At 29.8% G+C, this 24,835-nt stretch overlaps 2 protein-coding genes across 2 annotated transcripts; both read right to left on the bottom strand.

Annotated features, from left to right (window-relative positions):
- Nucleotides 1-2,712: 2,712 nt before the first annotated feature.
- Nucleotides 2,713-3,684, bottom strand: LOC136075778 (uncharacterized). Its single transcript, XM_065789215.1, has one exon. The coding sequence runs from the start codon at nt 3,682-3,684 to the stop codon at nt 2,713-2,715; it is 972 nt and encodes a 323-aa protein (XP_065645287.1).
- A 260-nt stretch (nt 3,685-3,944) lies between these two features.
- On the bottom strand, nt 3,945-4,832 carry LOC136075777 (uncharacterized). The gene has a single exon (XM_065789214.1). The coding sequence runs from the start codon at nt 4,830-4,832 to the stop codon at nt 3,945-3,947; it is 888 nt and encodes a 295-aa protein (XP_065645286.1).
- Nucleotides 4,833-24,835: the final 20,003 nt, after the last annotated feature.

Raw genomic sequence — 24,835 nt, 5'->3', positions numbered from 1 at the left:
TGATGAGCATCGCGCACGCTGATGATACTAATATATTTATCTCTAAGAGTGATATCAGCGAACTTCTTGTGGCCGTAAATAAAGACGTTAAACTTTTATCCTACTGGTTCAAATCTAATAAATTAACATTAAATAATGACAAAACTAAATGGACCCTCTATCATACTTGCCTTAAATCTTTATTGATGAATTTGAAATAAAAAAATTACTTGGTATCAGCATATTAATTATGTATGCATTTAAGTCTCTAAAAAAATTGGGGTTTTATACAAAGCTCGAATTTATTCCAATAAGAAAAAACAACTTCATTTTTTATTTATTCACTGCTACATAAACTACGCTAATATTGCCTGGGGATGTACTGGAAAAAGTATATAAAAATCTTTATTGCTGTCAGAAACAAGCAATTTGCATAACTAACTTTACTGATCGTTTTTCTCATTGTAAACCTTATTTTATTGAAATGAAAGTTTTAAATATATTTGAAATCAATGTTTTGAAAATTTTATGTTTTGTTTAAATGTGGAAAAACAATCTATCCACCCCCCCTCCTCCCAGTCTTTAAATGTCTTTTCAATTAAAAACCCAGAAAAAAATACAAACTAATAATAAAATTTTTTTTTAAAGAACCTATTTTTTAAACAAATTTCAATTAATTTTGCCTTGCCTATCGAGCACCGCACCTATGGAAGAAACCAAAAATTTTGATCAACCAAATTCTTTTTATCTTTTCAAGAATAAAATAAGAAATTTAATTCTTTACGTCGATAACATTTTACAGTATTACTAATTATTTTATCTACTATTTAACTTTATTTTGGGATTTTTATCATTTTTTTTATAAAGTTTTGTAGTTATGTTGTTTACAACCATTTATATTGTTTTTATATTTATATATGTTGTTTATATTGTTTACAGTTTTGCTTATGTAAAAAATTCTAAAGGTTCCGATGATAAGATCTTAGTGATTTTTTTTTGGAACCCTAGTTCCTTCTCTTCAGAAACCTAGTTTACACTGTTATCACGCATTGTATATATATATATTTGCAAAGGGCTTTTAATAGTTTATTTTATTGTATCACAACTAACATTGTAAACTAAAAAAAAAAAAATATATTTGTAATTTATAATTATTAAATTTATAAATTTATAACTTTAAAAAAAAATATTTCTAATTCATAGTTTTTAGCTTACTAAATAATCTATTGCGATACTTCTATGGCGTAAATAGGAAAAATCGCAGAGAAGAACGTGCTACACCTCGCTAATCACGGCCTACAGGCCTGTAAACTTAACAAAATTATAAAAAGGAAGTCTATAAATTACGTCACGCTATTAGGGGAAAGTCGAAATTTGTTTTAATTTGTGAAAAAGGGGAGTAGGTTTGATAAATATAACATAAAAAATGTTTTAGCAAGTCAACTTTATTACTACTTGTTTAGTCATTCAAATAGAAAAGTGTTTTAGTTTGTCGCATTTTTATCCGATTTTTATCAGAAACGCAACTATTTACATTTAAATATTTAAGAATATTTTTGGCGCAAAAATGGCATAAAATATCATAGTTTTGAAGACCTTGAATTCGAAATATATTATTTCATTAAATTAACAACGTAAATTTTTATTTTATATATACAAATTTATTATGAATCAGGGGCGGATCTAGGGTACGTCTAGTCCGCCTGTAGAAATACCTAAGAATAAAATTGAATCTAAAAATAAATAAAATTAAAATGATATTTTAATATTGCGTATAAAAATAGTTTTTCCTCAACCTTTAAGTGAATTAGATTTAGTTGTATTATCGGATTTAAGTTTTAAAAACACTAATAAAATTGCTTCTTGTTTAGAGTGGTTTATAAAGTTTATATAAAAAATATATTTCTTAACTAGATGTTAAAGTAATGTTATATAAATAATATTTAATTAGAGTTAGAATAGCTGCGTATAAAGTAACAATTGGAGTTCATAGTATTTTTAAGTTGGGTTTAGATATGTCGCTGTTTGTGACATCAACAACAACAATTTAGTGTTGTTGGTGTCACAAAGATTTTAAAGTTTGCTTTTTTTTTAACAAAGCGGGGCATTAAGATTGTGTCTCTAAATATCTCTTTACATAGTTTAAAAATTACATATTATAATATAAAAAATTTTATTATAATTTGTGTTATTTTATAATATAATTGCTACTTAAGAATGTACTTAAATGGATAAAGTACATCACAGTAAATATACCTATGAACTAAATCAAAACAACTAGTTAGGGTAACCTGGGGCAAAGCAAGACACCGGGGCAAAGTACGACAATTAGGTTTTCTAGCTTTGTACAGAATTTTTTTGAAATGATTCAGTAATTTTGTTTAATTATATTCAAAATTTCATGTTTTTTTTTTTATATTTTAAAGTAGTTTCCATCATTTTTTTCATATAATATGACATAGAAAAGTGGATTTAAAGCTTACGAGTTGCGTCAATTTACAGGGTTATTCAAAATTATAATCACTTGTATTCAAAATTATAATCACTTGTATTCAAAATTATAATCGCATCTATTCAAAATTATAATCAGATCTATTCAAAATTATAATCAGATCTATTCAAAATTATAATCACTTGTATTCAAAATTATAGTCACATATATTCAAAATTATTGACAATTTTTATTAAAAACTTAATAAAATTTTAAATAAAAAAATTATATTATTTATTTAATTAAATGAATTGTTCACCGTTTTGAGCCTTTTCAACCCATCTTCTCACATTTTCATAAAATCCATGGCATTGTAATGAATAATCATTATCAGATGATGCCACCAAATCTAAGCATTGTTCAATTGTTAATGTTGGATTTGCTCTTCGTATTGCACAATATCTTGATTTAAACATTGAAAAAAATTCCTCAATTGGATTCAATTCAGGAGAATAAGGCACAATAAATTTAAATGGAATATTAAGAGAACTTAATACTCTTTGAACTTCATGAGTTTTATGAATTCTGGCATTATCCATAATTAAAATGCTATTCGGGTGCGATGCGAAATATGGAGCCAACACTGAAATAAAATTGATAAATTCAGTTCCATTATAAGAGCCTGTTCTATATTTATAACCAATGATCCTATTATAATCAATAGCACATATTAAACTTTTATTAACCAATTTATTTGCTGGAACAGCAACAAAGGCTTTTATATTCATAGGTGAATAACCATATCTTCTTTTCGTATGCTGATTAAAACCAGTTTCATCAAGAAACACGAGATTTTTATTCCCGATTCTTGATATCTCGGCTGCATAGATAATTCTTGCGTTGATTTTTTCTATATCAATTCTTTCAATTGGAATCAAAGAGAGTCTTTTTCGACTCATCCCTATCTTTTTAATTTTTCTTGATATAGATGGTTGTGATATTATAACACCATTTACATCATGTATGAGAGTTTTTAACTCATTTTGTGTTATTGAATTATCAATTAAAATGGAATTGTATAATAGTTGTTCAATTGGATCAAAAACTCTTCTTTTTTTAAGACAAGTTTCTTTAAGTTTTTCACCAGATGATACAAACGCAACTCCATCTTCATATTTTTTAATTATTTTTCCAACTGCCCTGGTGCAGAGATTTACGGTATTTGAAATCTGTTTGATAGTATATTTTTTGCTTTCTTGCATATTTATAACCATATTATAAATTTCTTTCGTTACTTGCTTTCTTGCTTTTCTTACCATCACGGAAGTAATAAATTTTCATGAATTTTAAGGCGATTATAATATTGAATACATGTTATTATAATTTTGAATACAAGTGATTATAATTTTGAATAGATGTGATTATAATTTTGAATAGATGTGATTATAATTTTGAATACAAGTGATTATAATTTTGAATACAAGTGAATATAATTTTGAATAACCCTGTAATTGAAAAATTAATTTTTTTTTTCTTATCTGGAAAAAATCCACGTACGCGGCAATTTTTTACCACAGAAGAAACGGATGTCCGACATGTGTCTCGGCAATCCATTGATTTCTACCGAAACTCCTTGTCCTTCATCTGAGACTCTTCCTCTGTTCCATTTGCTCGTGCATTTTGAGTCAGGTGGTTTTACAAATACTTCTTGTCCTTGTGTATAGTTGTGGAGAACTTCCGCATTAGTTTTGGCAGAAATTGTGTGTGGTTTCCACTCGTAGGAAAATATAGCTTTGTAGGGGAGCGATGTTTTCTCGCCATTTTTTCTGGGAGCTATGTTATACCAATATACCATTTTTAACGGGTCTTTGCCACTTCTGGCTCTCATGCGCTTGATTGTGCGATGGTGACGTTCAACAATTCCATTTCCAGATGGCCTGTAAGCGCAACGAAACAAGATGGACACTCCCCAATCTGCGCATAATTCACCAACGAGTTTTGAGCGAAAAGTCTTGCTGTTGTCAAGTAGAACTTGCCACGGAGGTCCTCTTTCTCGGAATATTTCTTCTAAATGGAAGCACACTGTTGTTTCTTTATCTTTCTGTAGCCTTCTCCAAATTGCGAACTTGCTCCTTTTTCCACAGTCAATAATAGACAAATAAATCTCTGATTTGTAGTGGGTTATGTCAATAGCCAAACGATGCCAGCTCTTTCCAACTTCAAGATTTCCTTTTTCCCATCTAATCGGCGCAGGATCCACCGATAAACATCTTTCACAACTTTTCACGACTGATTCAACATCTTTTCTGCAAACTTTCTCCTTCGGATATGTCTGTTTCATCAAATAAAGTGTTCGATTGACTCCAAAGTGATGAAGATTATGAAACAACTTCACATCAGGCGGTACAATGTTTGCTGTCATTGCAGAATGGTTTGAATGCAGCCAGTTCTGTGGTATCCTCGTAAGAGCATCGGCTTTGTTTTCTGCTGACTTTACCAGGAAAAGTTTTATTTTTATATTGCACTCCTTCACAAGGTCTTCAATTAACGACAACCGGCGACGAACAAGTGGTTCTCCAAGACCGTGTACTCGAACGGGTTTGCCACCAATAATTAAGGAGCTCAACCAACCGACAACAGTAGCCGAATCACACTATATGTTAATACATTCGAACCCCCATTTTGTTGCTAGATTAATTCCTTTTATCACGGCTTCTAACTCTGCAAGATTAATGTGAGCCGTATCATCTTGTTTCCTCAGCTACGAACAGTCTTCTACTATTTCACCCAGCCACTTCCAAAACTATGCCAACAGCTAAACTGCTTGCATCGCACCACACTGTTGCTTCAGAAATGTTTTTGACGTTCCATGACCCATGAACGGGATCTTCCTTTGTAAGTCTTTCATTCAAACTGCTTACTAATTTAACAACTCGTTCGTTCACCAAAGAGTCCCATCCACAACAACTCGAAACTCTTTTTCGATAGCTGCACGAAGGGCGCAGCCAATTTGCTATTGGAAAATGTCCGGTCAGCTATCCGCATCAAGAAAAGATTTGCCGACGTGTCATTTTTCCTTTCGGAACTTTGGGTATGTTGTCACGTTTCCAACGGACTTGGTTGCATTGTTTGTACACTCGCAATCCAAGCACACGACCACCGACAAGTTTTTCTGGCAACTTAGAATCCAAGCGATATTTTTTCAAGAGTTCTTGAACTCTGCAACTTGACACTATGTTATTATTAACAATGATATCATCAATAAATGAATCCGTCCCAGACTCGACAAATTTATCTAAGTATAATACCTTTTTTAAGATTTTAGTCATTATTCTGGGCGCCACATTTAAACCAAAACCGAATCTTGTTAGACAGTAACGCTGCCCCTCATATTCCACAACTTGATATTTCCATAATGCTTCGTCGACACGAATTTGCAGGTACGCTTTCTTTAAGTCGGTTATCTCAAGATTTTCTCCCAACTTTTTCCAGTTGCAAAGTTTGGTACTGCAAACATCGCCATCTGCAGTATGACTGGATACAAATTGATTCAACTCCCGGTAGTCCATCACCGGACGTATTTTTAACTTATTTCGTTGAGTTACTGCCATCAATGGAATGATGCCATTACATCTCCCTTCAAATGGTTTCAGCCATCTCTGTGCTATCCATTCACTTATTTTCATTGCGTACTCACTTTTAACGTCCTCAGAGATATGATAGTTTGAAATTTTGTTAGTTAAAGTTGGTGGTTCCATCAGCCATTTCCAAGACACACTCCAACTGCCATTTTTGAATTCTGCTACGAAGTCTTTATCAATCAGCTTTAGATTAGTAGACGAGGATACTTCACTCGTTTTTTCTTGAGAAACAGCAGTAGCACCGATAGTCAGTTGTTCCACATTGAAGTTTATGGTTTCGCCGTCTCTCCCGAGATGGACACCTCCAAGCAGTCGTATTGCGTCCATACCAAGCAGCATTTGATAATCGGGAACAATGTCTGCCACCAGGCATTCTAAATCGATGGTGGTATCATTTATAGAAAGATTAACAACAATCTGGTGTTTTATTTCAATTGAGTTTCCATTCATCATAACAAACTTTTCTCTTGAAAGTTTGACATCTTTTGCGTTTACAATTTCCCGACTTAAAATGGATTTGGAGCATCCATTAATGCTTTTATTTTTCTTCCATTAACATATACGCAGAGAGTTGGCGGTTTTAAATTTTGTGGGAAGCCGCTCGCACAAAAATGGGTGGCTTCCCTTCCATGTTTTTTGAGTTCGTACACTTTTTATAGCAGTGCAGGGCCAGGTGATTGTCCATTCCACATACAAAGCACCTCTTCTTGTCAATTTCTTCGCTACAATTTCGACTGATATGTCCATCCTCGCTGCAACGGTAGCAGAGTTAGAAGCCGTTGGCAGGTAGAACCGTAGGTAGAACGGCAGAACGGTAGCAGAGTTAGAAGAGTTGCAGAGTTAGAAGCCGTGATAAAAGGAATTAATCTAGCAACAAAATGATTCGGCTAATGTTGTCGGTTGGTTGAGCTCCTTAATTATTGGTGACAAACCCGTTCGAGTACACGGTCTTGGAGAACCACTTGTTCGTCGCCGGTTGTCGTTAATTGAAGACCTTGTGAAGGAGTGCAATATAAAAATAAAACTTTTCCTGGTAAATTCAGCAGAAAACAAAGCCGATGCTCTTACGAGGGTACCACAGAACTGGCTGCATTCAAACCATTCTGCAATGACAGCAAACATTGTACCGCCTGATGTGAAGTCGTTTCATAATCTTCATCACTTTGGAGTCAATCGAACACTTTATTTGATGAAACAGACATATCCGAAGGAGAAAGTTTGCAGAAAAGACGTTGAATTAGTTGTGAAAAGTTGCGAAAGATGTTTATCGGTGGATTCTGCGCCGATTAGATGGAAGAAGGAAATCTTGAATTTGGAAAGAGCTGGCATCGTTTGGCTATTGACATAACCCACTACAAATCAGAGATTTATTTGTCTATTATTGACTGTGGAAAAAGGAGCAAGTTATGGTCTTTTTTCCGCGTCCTTGAGGAACCTGCCTTGGACTGATGGCAACAGGATTCACGCAACTAACAAAACATGATTCTTTACGACGTAAAATTACCAAACTTCTTGATTTTTCAGCAATCTGGTACAGCGACATTGTTGATATTGAGCATGCGGTTTGCAGCTGTTTTCTTGCTTCGTCAGGTAACCTGAGAATGAATGCGCACCTTATCCAGTCTTCGCTTACATGAGATGATATTAGCTTGCTCAGCCTCATTAATTCTGCGAGATATACTTCAACAGACTCGTTCTCTTTAAGACGGCGATTTACGAATTCTTCGTATACTGTTAGCGGAGAAGCAGAGAAGGCAGTAGTCAGTGCATTTTTCACTTCTTTGTAGTCTTCTTTTATTTCATCACTAAGACCTCGATAAACGGCAAACGCTCTGCTAGAGAGAAATAAGGGGAGCTCCACATGCAACTCGTCAACTTTTTGAAGTTTTGCAACCAGTTCCAATTTCTGTATCCATTCTGAAAATTCACCCGAACCATCATATTGCGACACCAAATCTGCAAACTTTATCACTATACTCATTGCCGAAATAGCTTATAATATTAATTCTATATTTGTTTTTCTCACACACTTTGTAAATATCTTTACTCAATATATATACCCCCGAGGGTATAATAAACATTTTAAACGTTATACAATGTAATAAATGACAAACGTTCACAACGTTCCTTCTGTCGCCTCACAACAATAGTTTTTATACAGTTATAATACAGTTATGTACACTAATTACATAAACTTAATAAATTGTCAAAGTAAACGTTTACGATATCATCATTTTATGAAAGAATTATACATAAAAGTAAAACATAATTTTATTAGAAACTTTAAATGTATATAACATTACTTTGTTGTCATTTAGTGACCCAAAATTTTTAAACGAGAAACTACAAGAGAAAAACTAATCAAGCTAACTGGAACAAAGATAACATGAAAAATGCTATTACATCAGTGACGTTAAAGCAGATGTCTTTAAGAAAAGCTTGTAAAAGCTTTAGTGTGCCAAAAGATTTACTACATCGGCGTGTTAAAAAGGCTTCACTTGAACGTAGTTTACATACTAATTTACTTGGAAGATTTCGAAAAGTGCTTTCTGATAACCAAGAACAAGATCTAAATAAGTATATTAAAGATATGGACTATTCATTTTATGGTCTCTCAATGATGGATATTAGATTGATAGTATTTGAGTTCTGCAAAAACAATTTAATTCCAAATCCTTTTAATATAGAAAGTAAATTAGCAGAAGACTTTGTGCAAGACTTTTTAAAATGCAATCCTGATTTATCACTAAGAAAACCAGAAGCAATATTTATAAACAGAGTGTTTGGTTTGAACGAAGATAATATTAAAATCTATTTTAGTAATTTAGAGAATTTGTTAGATAAGTATCACTTTGAGCCACATTATCCACAGGAAAATGGTGTGTTTCGTCAGTGACAAGTGAGAAAAAAGGAGTCACAACAACTACTTTATGTGCATGTAATTCTGTTAGTAATTATGTACCACCCATGATGATATTTAGGCGCGAAAAAAAGAAATTATTACTCACAGATAATGTTTCTGTTGGAACTATTCAAGGATGCTCAGAAAATGGCTGGGTTAATACTGATTTATTTCTTGAATATATACAACATTTTGTAAAACATGTACGATGCACCTTGATTAACAAAGTTTAATTTATATTTGACCGTCATCGTTCTCATACCAAAAGCTTAAAACTTATAGACTATGCTTGTGACAATAGATTGTTTTTGCTATCGCTATTGCCACACAACAACACATAACTTCAACCATTGGACCGTGGATTTTTTAAGCCTATGAAAGTCTTTTTTAATTGAGCGTGTATGAGATGGATGCAAAACCATTCAGGAAGACAAATACGAACAGAAAATCTTGGGGAAATTTTTAATGAAACATATTTAAAAGCTGCTAATATGGAAAATGCTACTTCAAGTTTGAGAGCAACTGGAATTGTTCCATTTAATCTGCATTTGTTAGAAAATGAATGTCTAAGGACATCTTTAAGTGATAATAATAATAACATCAGGTTATCCATACCTCATAAATTTCACTTTGAACGCGATAACAAAAAAGAAAGTGAAATTTTACAGCAGCCAGAGCTGGCTACATTAGAATTAATGAGTCATGATAAATTAAAACCATTTGAAAGCTTTTCAGAGACCGCTGCTACTTCATCAAGTTCTATTGAAGACATATTTCAAATTCCAAAACCTTATCCTCCAAAAGGAAAATTAGCTGAAAAATCTCAAATTAAAACTAGCTCTCCATATAGAAAATAAATTTTACTTGAAAAGAAAAATGAGAAAAAAACAATAGGAAAAAAAAAAGAACAATAAGAAAAAAAATTCACTGGAAAAGAACAATGACAATAAATTAAACAAAAAAAATATAAAGAAGAACAAAAAAAAAAGAAAATTGAAGAAATGCTTGATTGAAAAAGATGTAAACAATGAAGAGGAATGGTTATTTTGAGTTTGTCAAGGAAAATGATGCAATGGTACCCAAAATGACTGTAAAGTTTGTTGTGTATGTACTGTTTAGGTACACGAAGACTGCACATTAAACGATGTTTGCTTTTTATGTGAATAGATTTTATTCAAATTTTTTGATTAACATGAAAATTTTTTTATTGATATTTTTTTTTAATTCCTATCATGTTTTTTGATTTAAAAGGAAAAGTTACTTTATAAAATGATATCTTTGTGTTTTTATTTGCATTCTTATATTTAATCAGATCGAATTTATTATAAGTCTGCTTTAACTTTAATGAAAATTATATTTTTCACTTAGTTTTTTCTTCAAATGAAATCTGTCTCACTTTGCCCCAGGTTTTGGGGAAAGTGAGACAGGGTAGTTGTTGTCATTTTGAATTTATTTATGTACCAATGCAACAACCTAGTCATTTTGAATTTAATTATCACCACATATATTTAAGAGATCATTAGACACAATTTGTTTGTGCCCTGCAAAATTTTTTGTTGTGAAACGTGATTCTTATCAAGTTACGAACATTCTCCTTGAAAGTGTCTCTCTTTGCCCCAGATTACCCTAAGTTACACAGCTATTAAATTAATTAATATGCTCAAAGACATTTATTGCAAAAGTTAACCATACCAATGTTTCTATCTATATCTTATATGTTCTTAACACTCAATAAGCTTTTAACTAAAAATTATTTTAACAAGAAATTTCAAATAGAATATGAATAAAACACAATGCCATTTTTATCATATTTCATATTATTAGGAAGTTTTTTAGATAATGTAAATAATTTTTTATTTTAAATGCATTGGATTCCATAATATATTTCATTTCCAAAATGGTTTCAACAACTTCTGTAGCTTATTTATTCCCAAATGGTTTCAATAGAGTATGCTCAAAAGAGAATTAATAAAATAAGTGAAGTCATTATAGCGCAAAAAAAAAAAAAGAGTCTGTTTTATATACATTTTCTGTTTTACTGAAAAAAGGAAAAATTTATTCAGCTTATTTTCTTATTTCATTTTTAATGTAAATTTTTAATTAAAGTTGTTTTGTGGCGACCGGTTTTTCAATTTCTACTAGAGGGCCAAAATTATGGAATAAGATATTAACGAATGAACTTAAAGTAATTTCTACAATTAATGAGTTTAAGAACAAATTAAAGAAAAAACTACTGATGAACGACGTAGCGCTCAGCTTTTACTAAAGTTTTAATGATTGCTGTTGTTAAACTTACCCAATAATTAGAGGTTTGTCATTATGAGCTTGACGATCTTAGAAAAGGATTGTGCCACTTGTTATTGCTTAAGTTCTTCTTTTTTTTAAAAAAAAATATATATAAAATTATGGTTTATAAGAATTATTCGCATATTTCAAGGTATATGCTGGTGTAAAAGGAAAGCTTCAGGATTATGCGTATTTGCTTGGTTGCTTTTTAGTAATATAGTATCTTTGTACTGATTCTTTTTTTTTGTTTTTTTTTTAAGTTTTTCTCAACCAATGCAAAAAAAAAAAAGTTAAAGTAGGACTATAGGACCGATGCTTTTTATTTTAATAAGTCTTTAGAAAAAGGTTTTATATTATATAGTGTTACGTTTTTTATTTTTGTTGTCTTGTATTTACGGTATAGACTAAGGGGCTTGGTGATAAGACCAATTATGTCTTCTTCTTGCCCCTGTTATTTGTATTTATATTATGCTTTACAACTTTAATAAATTTATAAGGCAAAAATAAAAATAAAAAAAGCACTCATATAGTTGCATTTCGTTCATTATTTCTTTGTTTGGCAGCATAAAAAAAGTAATTCTGCAACTTTTACTTTCGCAAGACTTAGGTGTTGCACAAACCATTTTTATAGCATTTATATAGAAGATATTTACTATTAAATTCAAAACATTATGTTATTAATGAATAATAACAAACGAATTATTTAGCTAAGTTATGTACTTGTACGTACAAGTACACAACTTAGCTAAATAATTTGATGGAGGAGCTTAATTGCTGTTGAGGAACTTGAAATTGGGGCAGCTGCCCATATTTCAAGTTCCTCCTTTTTATATTGGCCACCTAATAATTCTCATCTCACCATATTCCAGTAAACTTGCCATGCATGGTCCATGCTTCGGATTCATTGGTTAATGACCGGCACCACCGCGCCAGTGATGCCGGTTACCAACCAATGCACAGTGGGAAATCACATGGCCAAAATTTTGTCTGATGGTGGGTTTTGTTACTAATACCCTAACTAAGAGTTTTCCAATATATGAAATTCTAAATGTGACAGGCTCAATGGTAGTGGTTTCTTGAAGTTAGGTTTTTAGTAAATTTTCGATAAAAACTCTCAAAACGCTGGTTTTTAGTAATTATTATTTTTTTAATTTATAGATTATTGAAAAATTGAGAATATACACATAATTGGAAAGATTATAATATAGACTATTAAAAATAAAAAATGAAAAATTTCTAGAAAAAGTTGGTACTACAGTTTCCAGCGTTGGAAAGTGCTAAATTTTAACTTTGATGAAGAGTTTAAAAATTATTCCAATTTGTACCTTATTTTAATATTTTTGTAGCCTATAGTGTCTACTAACTACCCTGAGAAATGTGGCTGCGATCATCCGCGATCTTGAGCGCAAACAAATTTTGAAAAATTTATGTTTTTTTAAACAAATAAAAAACTTCTTGAAATAAAAGTAATTTTTTTCATTCATTACAAAAACAAAAAAAAAAAAAAACTACTTTAAGGCATGAAAGACCAAAGTAAATTTGTTTTCGTATTGTTATTGAAAGGAATAAGTTATTGTTTTATCTTAATTTTATGTGTTTATGATTTTAAAATACATAATTAAAAAAAAAATAATTCTAAAGTGCATTTTTAATGTCCTACTAAACGACCAAAAACCACATGAATTTCTTAACGTCGTTAAAATGTTTCTTTTAACTTTGTAAGTTTCTTGTTGTGAACTAAGATAATGGAGGAAATCAATTTAAGACAAGTTGTGCAATGTTTTCAGGTTTTGAAAAATACTTTTGGTAATGTAAATAGTGGGTTTAAATACATTATTACTAGGATTCAAGTCAAAGAAGACAAAATAAATTTATTAAGAAAATGATTTTTTATTTTCAAGCACTTCTGTTGCTTATTTAGTTCCAAAGATATTAGTGTTTTAATATTATAGCTTTCTATAATATTAAAACACGAATATGAACAAAGCCAAAATTTCACAGCGCTTTTTGAAGCAATTCTTTTGATCGTTCAGTCCTGAAATTTTACAAATAATCTTTTGCCGACTAACAATAGCTATATTTGTTACATTTGATTCAATAAGTATTTTAGATTTACGATGCCCCACCTCCCCGTTGGTTAGATCTGGAACTCCGAAAAAAATATCGGAAACCGAGAGGGCATCAAAAAGTGTTAAGTATCAATATAAATTTAATTAAAAATTTTACAAATATTCCACTTGTTAATTTCAGACAAATAAAAATGCGTCCAAAAAAGAACAAATACACCAACCGAGAAGAAGACCCAACCAACATTTAAATTAATAAAAAAAAATATGCTCCAAATATTTTTGTTAATTATTATATACAGAATTCAAAATAAATTTTTATTGAATATTAATCATAATCAATAAGTGTAATAATTCAATTTTATCAAGACTAAAAAGTAGAAAATAAAATAAATAAAAAAAACTTTTTAAAAATAGTTTTCTATTCAATCGACTAAAAAGTAGAAAATAACTTTTTTCTGTTTCTGGTACTCGTGGAAATCATGTACTTAGTAATAATCACTTTTGTAAAGCCAATACTGGAGGACATTGAAGGCAATTCATATACGTATGTAAACAAACAAACTCATCGAAGTAAAGGAATAGAAAGTTTGGCGCCTTTTAAGTCAGATGCTTTCAAAATCATATTCGTTTTAAATGTACATAAAGCTAAAGGCGCCAAACTTTCTATTCCTTTACTTCGATGAGTTTGTTTGTTTACATACGAACATGAATTGTCTTCAATGTCTTCCAGTATTGGCTTTACAAAAGTGATTATTACTAAGTACATGATTTCCACGAGTACCAGAAACAAAAAAAAGTTATTTTCTACTTTTTAGTCGATTGAATAGAAAGCTATTTTTAAAAAGTTTTTTTTATTTATTTTATTCAATTTATAAACATTCGGGCTTGTAGCCAAAATATTTTAAAGGGGAAGCACTTTTTTAAAGGCGCTAAAACGGTATAAAATTGCATTCATTGCAACAACATAACTATTGGAAAATCAAATTAAGTAAAATACAATAAAATATTGTAGTAAAATGTTTTATTGTATGTACAATAATCAGTGTCGAATGACTTAGGATGGCAGCTCCATTCTTCTTGGATGTAGTTTGATAAATAGTTTTGTGATTTCTATTTTTTCTAATGCTTCGACTTTACCACTATGCACATGCATTAATGTAAGTGCTCCAAAACGCTCATTCTTCATGGATGCTCTAACATAATTTGTTAAAAAAAATCTACGAAGTGCAGATGCATATCGCTCGTATTCACAAGACCCAGCCGGCATCTCTACGTTGTTTCAACGTTGAAATTTGGTTGAAGCGTTGTTTCAACGTTGTTCAACTATGTCTCAACGTTAAAACAACGTTACGATTTAAACGTTGTTTATTTAACGTTGTTTCAACGATAAACGTTGTTTTAACGTTGACAAAAAAACTTAATTATAAAAGAAGTTAAAGCAAAAAAGTAATAAAGCAATATATTAGTATAACTTGCAAAACAGACGGTGTTTTGAATTTTCAAAAACGTTTTATTTAGTATTCAAATTTCTACTTTTTCTTACGACAAAAGAAACTAATGACTTATTTAAGAAACTGGCGAAAATGCCACTCTAATTTATAGGTACGCGTAAATCCGGATTTTTCAAAGCCGTTTTTTCGGCCAAATCCTGTGACACGCTTTTTCAAGTTTGTTGAAAAGTTGCATGGTATGAACTTGTTTTGCTCTGTTATTTTTTAGAAATATGTATCAACATAGATATTTTTTGAATACTAGAATTAAGGAACTTTAATTTTGCATGGATTTCTTTGAGTTAAAATTTTATTTATTATGAATTTATTGTTGTTAAAAATTTGCTTGTTTTTTGGACATCAAGTATATATCAAAGAAATGCTGGTATATTTTTCTAATATATTCTCTCAACTTTAAAAACTATTTTTCTTACAATAGCGATTCCACGGCTCAACGAAAAACATTTGACGTTTGACGATAAACACGTTTCAATAACGATAAACAATTTTCATAAACTTTACTTTCTTATATCTTTTTGTATAGTTAAGCAAGCACCTTGAGGATTTTTGCATCAGTTAGTGTTACTCAATCTCTTTCCAGCCATATATAGAAAGTACTATGGTTTATATGGCTTCACTTAAATATTATCCAAATTCTGAGACCAATTTTAAGAAAAAACTTAAAGCAGGAACGTTCTTTTAGAACGAAGCTTTTGGAGGTGAGGTTTCCTTAGTACTAAAAAATATCCAATTTTTATAAAATTTTCCGTATATATTAAAAAAGGGATGAGGAATCTAATGGAATGTGGAGTCTTTTGAACATTCATACAAAAGATTTTAGTTCTCAGCGTTTAAAAACTTCTAGGTTGATTTATGTAGAAAAAAAATGTTTTTTGAAAGACTCCAGGTGTAAATAGTCACTACAGCCTTTTCTCATTTCAAAACAGTTATTTATTTATGTTTTCTTGAAAAGTTAGTAGTAAGGATTTGCATATATAAATTTTGTGCCTGTCATACTTCGCGTATTTTATGACGTTTTCGTTTTGATTTTTGCGTTTGTGTTGGTTAAGTTGTGAAAATAAAATTGAAAAATAAAAGTGAAAGTATATTTCTTTAAATTTTTCGGTGCCATAACACTGCAAATTTTCCATACTTAAGCCCTTTTCCTTTTGTCAAAAAATCATCAATTTTTGCAATACAAAAAATTCAATAACTTTGAATCCGCTTAACTTCAAAGGCCGAATAACCCCTCATTTTTTAGGTCATGTCAAGCTCTATACAATGATATAATTAAATATTCTTTGAAGTATAAAAAAATTGTCAGGAATTGCTACTTACAATCTGCCAAGTTTCGTTGAAAAAAAAGTATACTCAGGCATCTTAATACTATACTCCAATTAGGTAAAAATTGGTTGTTGTTTTGACATCAAGTATATATCAAAGAAAAGCTGGTTCATTTTTCTAATACATTTTATAAAATTTACAAAGCTTTTTTCTTACTACCTGCGAAATTTCATTGAAAAAAAGTATACTTAGACACCTTAATACTATACTCCTATTTGGTAAAGATTTGTTGTTGTTTGGACATCAAGTAAGTATCAAAGGAATGCTGGTTCATTTTTCTATTATATTCTCTTACCCTTAATAAGCTTTTTTCTTACCACCTGCCAAATTTTATTGAAAAAAAAGCATATTCAGACACCTTATTACTATACTCCGATTAGGTAAGGATTTGTTGTTGTTTTGACATCAAGGATACATCAAAAGAATGCTGGTTCATTTTTCTAATATATTTCTCACCTTTAAAAACCTTTTTTCTTACTACCTGCCAAGTTTCATTGAAAAAAAAGCATACTCAGACACCTTAATACTATACTCTACTTAGGTAAAGATTTACTGTCGTTTGGACATCAAGTATATATCAAAGGAATGCTGGTTCATTTTTCTAATATATTCTCTCACTTTTAAAAACCTTTTTTCTTACTACCTGCCTAATTTCATTGGAAAAAAAGCCTACTCAGACACCTTAACATTATACTCTAATTAGATTACTGTTTTTAGCTTCAATAATGCGATACACTCGCATATAGATTATTTAATTGTACTAAATTGTAATATCATTATATTCACCATTATTTAAACATTTTAATTTTTATTTATAAAAATTAAACTTTTTTCTGCTATCATAGGGCCCAAAACGAAGTTTGTATATTAAGGTAAATGCAAAAATTATTTAACTGCTAATTTTGAATTGTCGCAAATAGGCATTGACTCTAATACAGAGTGTAATACAGTTTATAGAAATGGACAGTTTTTTATTATTTACAAAAAATAGTGATTCGTTTCTCAAAACATCTCAACAAGTCACTAAACATTTTAAGATAAAAACATGTAAAAATCAGGTTAGGAGTCTCATAAATAAATCATCGCATTGGGGTAGAAATTTTTACAGGGCTGAGGACAGTTAGTGTTTTTTTGAAGTTTGCAATAAACCTTTTTTAAGCCATTTATCAAGTTTGTCTAATATTGTATTATCATCAAGTTTGTCTAATATTGTATTATCAGGCTCCTCAGATGTTTCATATACCAATAGGAATGTTTCATCTCCTTTAATGAGTAAAAAATCAACAGCTGCAGGTTATAGCGAATGAGACGTAACTAAATATATATTTAGAGAGAAATTAGACCCTATAAAACAATCTTATTTATCTTCTCAGTTTGCTAACTCAAAGGTTTTTTATTCTATTTTTATTTTTTAACAAAGAATGTCGAAACAATATAGCACTACCAAAAGCTTAATTAAACTGCTAAATCAATTATGTGTTCTAAGACAATATGTTAAACAAAAAGAAAAATAATTAAAGCTTTTAGGTCAGAAAAACCAGATCTGAAAAAACACACACACAAAAATAAAATTACGGTGAGCAGATTCATCACTTTAAAGCTGAAAAAAAAGTTTTGAAATTAAATGAAAAGCATAAGTTAAACAACTCAAAACTAAGTATAATGCTGCTGTTTTGACAAGTAACAGGGTAATTGCTAGTTTAGAGAATGATTTGCTCCAGATTTTGGAGGAAAGAAGTGTAATTATGCCAGAAGATGAAAAAGCACATTCATTACAAATAAGAATAATAATTAATAATATGTTGTTGTGTAATATACCAACAGGTAACATTCCATATCTTATGAGCAAAATAGGGCATTATATGGGTGTTATTTTTAATAATATTTTTCATCGAAGAACTGTTGAGCAAAGGGCTCGTAAACTTGGCAGTATTTCAGATTTGCAAGCAGCAGAGTGGGCTATGGAAAATAACAGTCTAACTCTTGAATTTGATGCTACAAGAAAGAAGGACGCTATAAGAAAGTGTTTGACGCTATAAGAAAGTGTCCACATTAATAGTATTAATGTGGACACTTTCTTGTGTCCGCATTAATACTATTAATGTGGACACTATTAATATCAGTTACCAGGAGGAACAGCATTCAATTATGAAAGTCATATATGCACTTCAATTGATTATATGGCATTTGTTTATTCAGATTTTTACCAAAGTAGCTTTGATGAATGTCGTAACTCAATTCAAAACATATCTAACACAATGTCAGACAGAGTTGCAGTCAACCATCTTACTATAAGCAAAGTTTGTTCAACTTGGGGCAAGATTTTGAATGAGCTGAACTGCCATTTGAACACATTTGAGCTTCTTGACACAATTGCAGTTTCATGTCGCTCTGCATTACAGTCTCTTGAGAGTGAGAGTTGCTAATTATTTGGACATGATTGTATGGCAGTTAAAATTATTTTAGCAATAAACAAAATGAAGTTTATAGACATCAAAAGTGATTTAGGAAGTATTGTTCCTAGATATCGTGGAAATAGGCTTCATATTCGTTTTTATACTTGTTTCATTTTTATGAAGCATTATAGTGAGTTTAAACATTTCCTCCCTCTTGGAACAGTAAAATGTAAAAGTTTCGAAGCAATTTTAAGAGGGGCATTTTGTAATAAAACTGCCATAAAAGAAATGTGCGTGCTTGCATTGTTTGGAAAACTCCTTACTGAGTCTTAGTTGAAAAAGTTTTATGCTTTAGCTGAGGATGCAACTTTTGATCATGGTTCTAGTATTCAGTCAGTGAAAAAAGTTTTGCTAATAATTACAGATTGTAAATCTAATCCAGCTGCTCAGTTTAGCAGAAGAACAGATTTTTTTGGGAATATTCTTGCCCCTAAAATTTAAAAATTTTATGCTCCATTGCTAACCACTAAAACTCGTATAAGCTTCATTGACAACCAGCTTAAAAAAATGACTTCTGCTTGTCTTGATGCTGTGCAAGTTGTCTTGAAGCAACAATATAAAAGGTATTTCTAACTTTCTATTACAGAGACACTAAAGGTATGAGACGCAAAAGGGAGGAACTTGGTAGATATATCTTAATGATGTTGTAAATCTGTTTTTTTAATTGGTTTTTTACTAAATAAACACTATTTTTTATAAATTTTATTAAACTTATTTCATAATAAAGTTAAAAAAATTAAATTTAACAGCATCATCTACGTCATCACTGCCATCTGGCACCCAGAGTGAAAACCAAAACCTTGGTAAGTTTTTACATTGTTTTTCATTTTAATTTTTTAAACACTCATTTAATTTTTTTTTTTTAAATATAGGCTTTTCTTGGAGTGATTTCTTGGTTTGGCGCCGAAGCCACCTTGGGCCTAAATCAAAAAGGGCCTTCCGCATATGGGCGTAGAATGGAGGTAAAGACCTGCTTTAATTTAAATACAAGCCTCCTGGTGCCAGAAGGGATGGCAGAGGATTCAGGAATGTAGTTATTAACAACTTTAAATATACTTATTAATAAGTTTATATAGATTCACTTAGCTGAATCTATGCAATCTATAAACTTATTGATAGGTGAATGTATAGTGTGTATGTATATATTTATTAAGTTGATAGTTGTATATAATCCTTTAGTATATTAATTTTTGTATATAGTTGATTTTGATTTTTTTAAGAAAAATTTGTGTTTTTATATAAATACTATTTATTATTACAAAAAAAATAATATTTAAGTTTTAACCCACCCTACCAAAGGTGTGAGAGGTGTAGAGCTTCCGAATAATACCCTCTCGCGTTTATCCCTAAAACCTTTCTTTCTTTTGATACTAAATTGCATGGATTTAGATATTAAGATACTAAGTAATAATCTTGATATTGGGTCAGAGGGTGCGCCCGAAGCCAAAAGGACTTCTGGCCTATCAACCTAAAGTATCCAAACCATATTTGATAATCCCCTGTTTGAATATATTAAAAATACAAATAAAAATTATAAATTTCAATTAAATAGTAATATTTTCTTTTAAATAATCTACATTTTTCAATATAATAAAGAGTTTTGTAGACGCTCCTCTAGCGCTCTTCGTACACCCTTTGTAAATACATATTGGCCTTTGTAATACCTATCTTTTGATACCAAGTTTTATGTATTTTGATAAGAATTGACCAAATTATTACGTTTTAAGTTAAAAAAACCTCAAATTTTCAATTTTCAAATCTTCAAGAAATCCATATATCAAAAATTCGGTACTCAAAATGCCATAACATTTTGTAGAATTGTTCAATTTTGATAATATTTTCACCTTGAAAATAGTGAATTAAAAACCTTTGCTAATTATATATAACAATCTAGTGTTTGATTAATTTAAAAATTTCATGTCACTTACCTACTCTAATGTTCTAGCTCTGGCAGAATCATCTTCTAGTAGTGAAGAAGAGAAAGTCGAAAAAAATAATGACAATTCAAAATTTACACAAAATATCAGTTAAGTAGAAGAAGACAAAAATTCGGAAAGCGATTATGAAAGTGAAGAATTTCTTTATGATTATTTGTCTCAAAGTGACAATGACACTGTGTTATTCTCAGAAGAAATTGAAAAAAACGATGTTTCTTTTAATCATAAACTGGCGAAATGGCAGTAGAGCACTGCTGTTCACATGAATAAGTAAACGAGCTGTGAGCTATATGATAGCAGAAGCTTTATGCTATCTGCAGAAACAGCTTTTTGTGTACCAGTCTCAAGACCAAAATAACAGTATTGACCACCACACTTGCTTTCGGCAGTAACTGATTTTGGAGCCTGAAACAAAGTTCTTTTATCTTTCAGTGAGGATAAAAAAAAAGGAAACAAAGTACTAAAATTAGAAAACGTTGATAAGTTCTCGATGGCTTAAGGCAGTATGTAATTAATTAATTTTTAGTGAATTTTTGTTTAATTTTATTAGGTTTGTAAAAATGTTCAACAAAAGTTGTTTTGTGAAACTATTTTAAATTATAGAGTTTCAAAAGAGAGTGTTATATTTTCTTACTGATATAAGAAATCCCAAAACACAGTGACAAAGCCTGATTATAATAGTGACTTTATTAGCCAAATAAGTTTTATTTTGTCGGTAGCTAAATATGTTGAAGTGGACAAGATATTAGATAACGAAAAAAACACAATTATCAGGAGTAAGTTTTAATAAGTATTTTATTAAATAGTTATATTATTTAGTTTCAGAACTTTTTTTAATTTTATGTCTACAGCTTTTTGTCAAAACTTATAAAAACTTATAACTGTATATATTAGAACAATGGCTTCTTATTTGGTAGCATAATTTCAATGGTTTAAGGGCAATTAATGTTAAATGTCTACAGTTTTATTTTCATTAATATGATTATAATACACTATGAGCGAGGTTAGGCAATTTTTACAACCAGATGCTATTCCTGGTGTTAACTTGTTATTCAGATCAGGACTAATTATTTTTTTCTTGTTATACTAACAGAAGTGTACCAGACTATATGGGGCTATGAAAGGATGAAAAATATACCTTTATAAGATATATAAAACTTTTTTATTTTTATTTACAGCTTCTTCTATTGAATACGATGAAGCAACTGAAACTTTAATTGATGGCATTTTGTCAGACCTCCTAAAATACGCTCCATTTCGAAAAGGTGGCGGAAAAGAAGGGAAATTAGAATAATTGTTATAAATATTTACATATATTTCAATAAAGAAATATTTTCTTGTCTACTAATATTTTGTTTTCAGTGTTAATTCAACATTACCAAAAAAAAATTTCAGTTATGAAAAAACGTTGGATTGAGTTGATGTTTTAAGTAAAATAAGAAAAGCTTAACTGATATAATATATTTTTTTTTAAATAGAACAAAAATACTAATGATGTGGTATTAAAAATTGGTATTAATATTATTTGTTTATTAGATGAAGATATGTAAAAAATAAGTTACAAGTTATTATTTGGTCTTTAAAATTGTTTGAATGATAATTTATTATTTATTGAAATGTTTTCTTTTTTAATTTTTGTTGCTTTTATATTATCAATCAAACTAAGTTAATGTTGTGTGATATTTTATAATAAACTTTATATTATATTTTGTATTAATAATGAATATTATCTATTTTTGTTCAATATTCCGTATTACTCTTATGTAGTTAATTATGTTTTAGCAACCTGGAATTCTTTCATTATTTTCCTTTGATGCCTTGAGTTATTTAAACATATTATATTCAGAACTATATAGATTAATAGAATAATAAATATATTTATAAAGATGAATTTAAAATATAATAAATTTAAAAATAAAGAAAATCTTATCTTCGCTAATAATGTCTACTAATATTATTGTTTAGCAAGTATCATGGTTATAAAATGTCAAGATTTAGCTAATTTAACTAGACCTGTTAGTACACTTATATTATGGTTTCTTCGTTTTTTTATTAATTCATATAACATTTTCAAAATCAAATATATGGAAAAGAGCTGTTTGGAATGAAGATTTACAAGGAGAAGAAGGTGTAGTTCCATCTAATTGGATTTGTAATAAAACTGTTTATTGGCCTCCAGGTACCAAAGCATTGACTACACTAAAATGCTGAGAAGAATTGGCTTAAGTTTCCACAAATTAAAACTAAATTTTCTTCAGGTATTACATCTATATATTACAATTATTATTTTATAAATAATTTTTTTAGGAAGAGTTATTTTGTTCATACAAAATATGTAACTATTCATATAACTATTTCATTTCCACAGAGAGCAAACAGGATTGTAAAAAGTTTGAATTTACAACTACAAAAGAAAAATGTTATGATGAGAATGTCTATTTACGAAAAAGAAAACATAAACAAAGAGAATTTCCTATTTATTTCCCAAGTAGGTATTAGTTTTATGTGCTTGGATTTTATAAATTTCAATTTTTATACCTAAAAATAAAAATGTTTTTGTAATTTATACCATAATTTAGTAATTAAATTTTACAGATTCAGTTATCAAAGATTTAGATGAAGTGTCAATGTACCTGACCTCCAGTTGTTCATTGATAAAATCTATAGATAAATATATATATATATATATATATATATATATATATATATATATATATATATATATATATATATATATATATATATATATATATATATATATTTATATCAACAACTTTTAAATGTATTCTACAAAATAGAGTGCTCAATGTTCTTAAATGAACAGAGCAATTATGTATTAGTAGAAAATCACTTGACAAAAATTTTTTTTCATTTTACACTGTGTTTCATCGATAAAGACTCATCATTTCTGATGAGTCTTTATTTATGAAACTCAGTGTCAAGTGAATTCTTCTAATATATATATATATATATATATATATATATATATATATATATATATATATATATATATATATATATATATATATATATATATATATATATATATATATATATATATATATATATATATATATATATATATATATATATATATATATATATATATATATATATATATATATATATATATATATATATATATATGTATATATATATTTTCCCTGAAAGCGCAAGGTATAATTAAAAGTTGCTTTAGCAAATGCATGCTATTTAACATGAAAAATGACATTATTGACCTCTATCCAAGCCCCATAAGTGTAAAAACATGGACGTTAAACCTAAATTAAAACAAAAAAATCCTCTATATTAGGTACAAAATCTACTCTAAAATCCTTTTTTTCTTATGAAAATTTTATGTGGCTACCCCGATAATTACTTTTCAATGTTAAAAAACTTTAATATTTTGATTATTCATTTATTTCGAAAAAAGGTTGTTTCATTTAAATTAAATATTTGAAAAAATATTAATAATCTAACATTATAGTAATTATAAGAATCTAACTTCAGGCCATTCCGAACGGGGGGTTTAGGGGGTGTCCCACCTTCCCCAAAGCTGTCACATAAGCATTTAAGTTGACACAATGTATTGAGGTTCATCGAATCCCTTGTCTTGAAATGTTTTCTGAAGCTTGGCTACAACTCTATTCTTGCCACCAGTATTTACAGCTGTTGTGTCAGAGATGACCATCTGAATACTGTTCCATGCATTTTAATCATTAAGTAGGTCCTGTAGTGCTTTATATATGTTTGCAGAGGATCCACTGTCACAAACCAAAATGCCAAGTTTTAATGTTCTTTTGTCATTTTTCAAGCCCACAACTTGGTACTCAGTCTTGTCAATTTTCTTATCATCAAAATGTAAAGAAAATTTCTCTTCAGAGATCAGTTCCATGAGGCGGTTCTTAACTTGTTTTGCATCTCTGATAATTCGACGCCAGACTCAAAACTGTGATGGTGTTGGGACACAAACTCCATCCTCAACCAGACTTTGAAGCACCCGTGACGTTTTTCTGGTTGACAAAGAGTGAATAGACACTAGTTTGGCAGCAGACTTAGTTGACTGGCGTGTTGCACGCTTTCAACTAAGTCTGCTTCCAGGGAGACTCCTGGAACCGCCTCCGAGTCACCACTGCTGCTTCCTTCCTCAAAATCCTTACTATCGCAGGAAAGTGGTACGGAGATAACCGCTTGGTTTGTCAAGGGTTCTGATGTGCTTTTGGCCCTTTTGATGGATGGATTGTTGATATAGGAGCTACTTTCATGGTTGTTTATCCCGCCCTGCAATCTGATTCAATTT

This window comes from Hydra vulgaris, chromosome 02, assembly GCF_038396675.1.
Source record: "Hydra vulgaris chromosome 02, alternate assembly HydraT2T_AEP".
In the NCBI taxonomy this organism is placed as follows: domain Eukaryota; kingdom Metazoa; phylum Cnidaria; class Hydrozoa; order Anthoathecata; family Hydridae; genus Hydra; species Hydra vulgaris.
This window is presented reverse-complemented; position numbering and strand designations above follow the sequence as displayed.

Bases quoted from the DNA above. Each gene is read 5' to 3' on its own strand.
- LOC136075778 (XM_065789215.1), bottom strand. From the start codon at position 3,684: ATGGTTATAAATATGCAAGAAAGCAAAAAATATACTATCAAACAGATT.
- LOC136075777 (XM_065789214.1), bottom strand. From the start codon at position 4,832: ATGACAGCAAACATTGTACCGCCTGATGTGAAGTTGTTTCATAATCTT.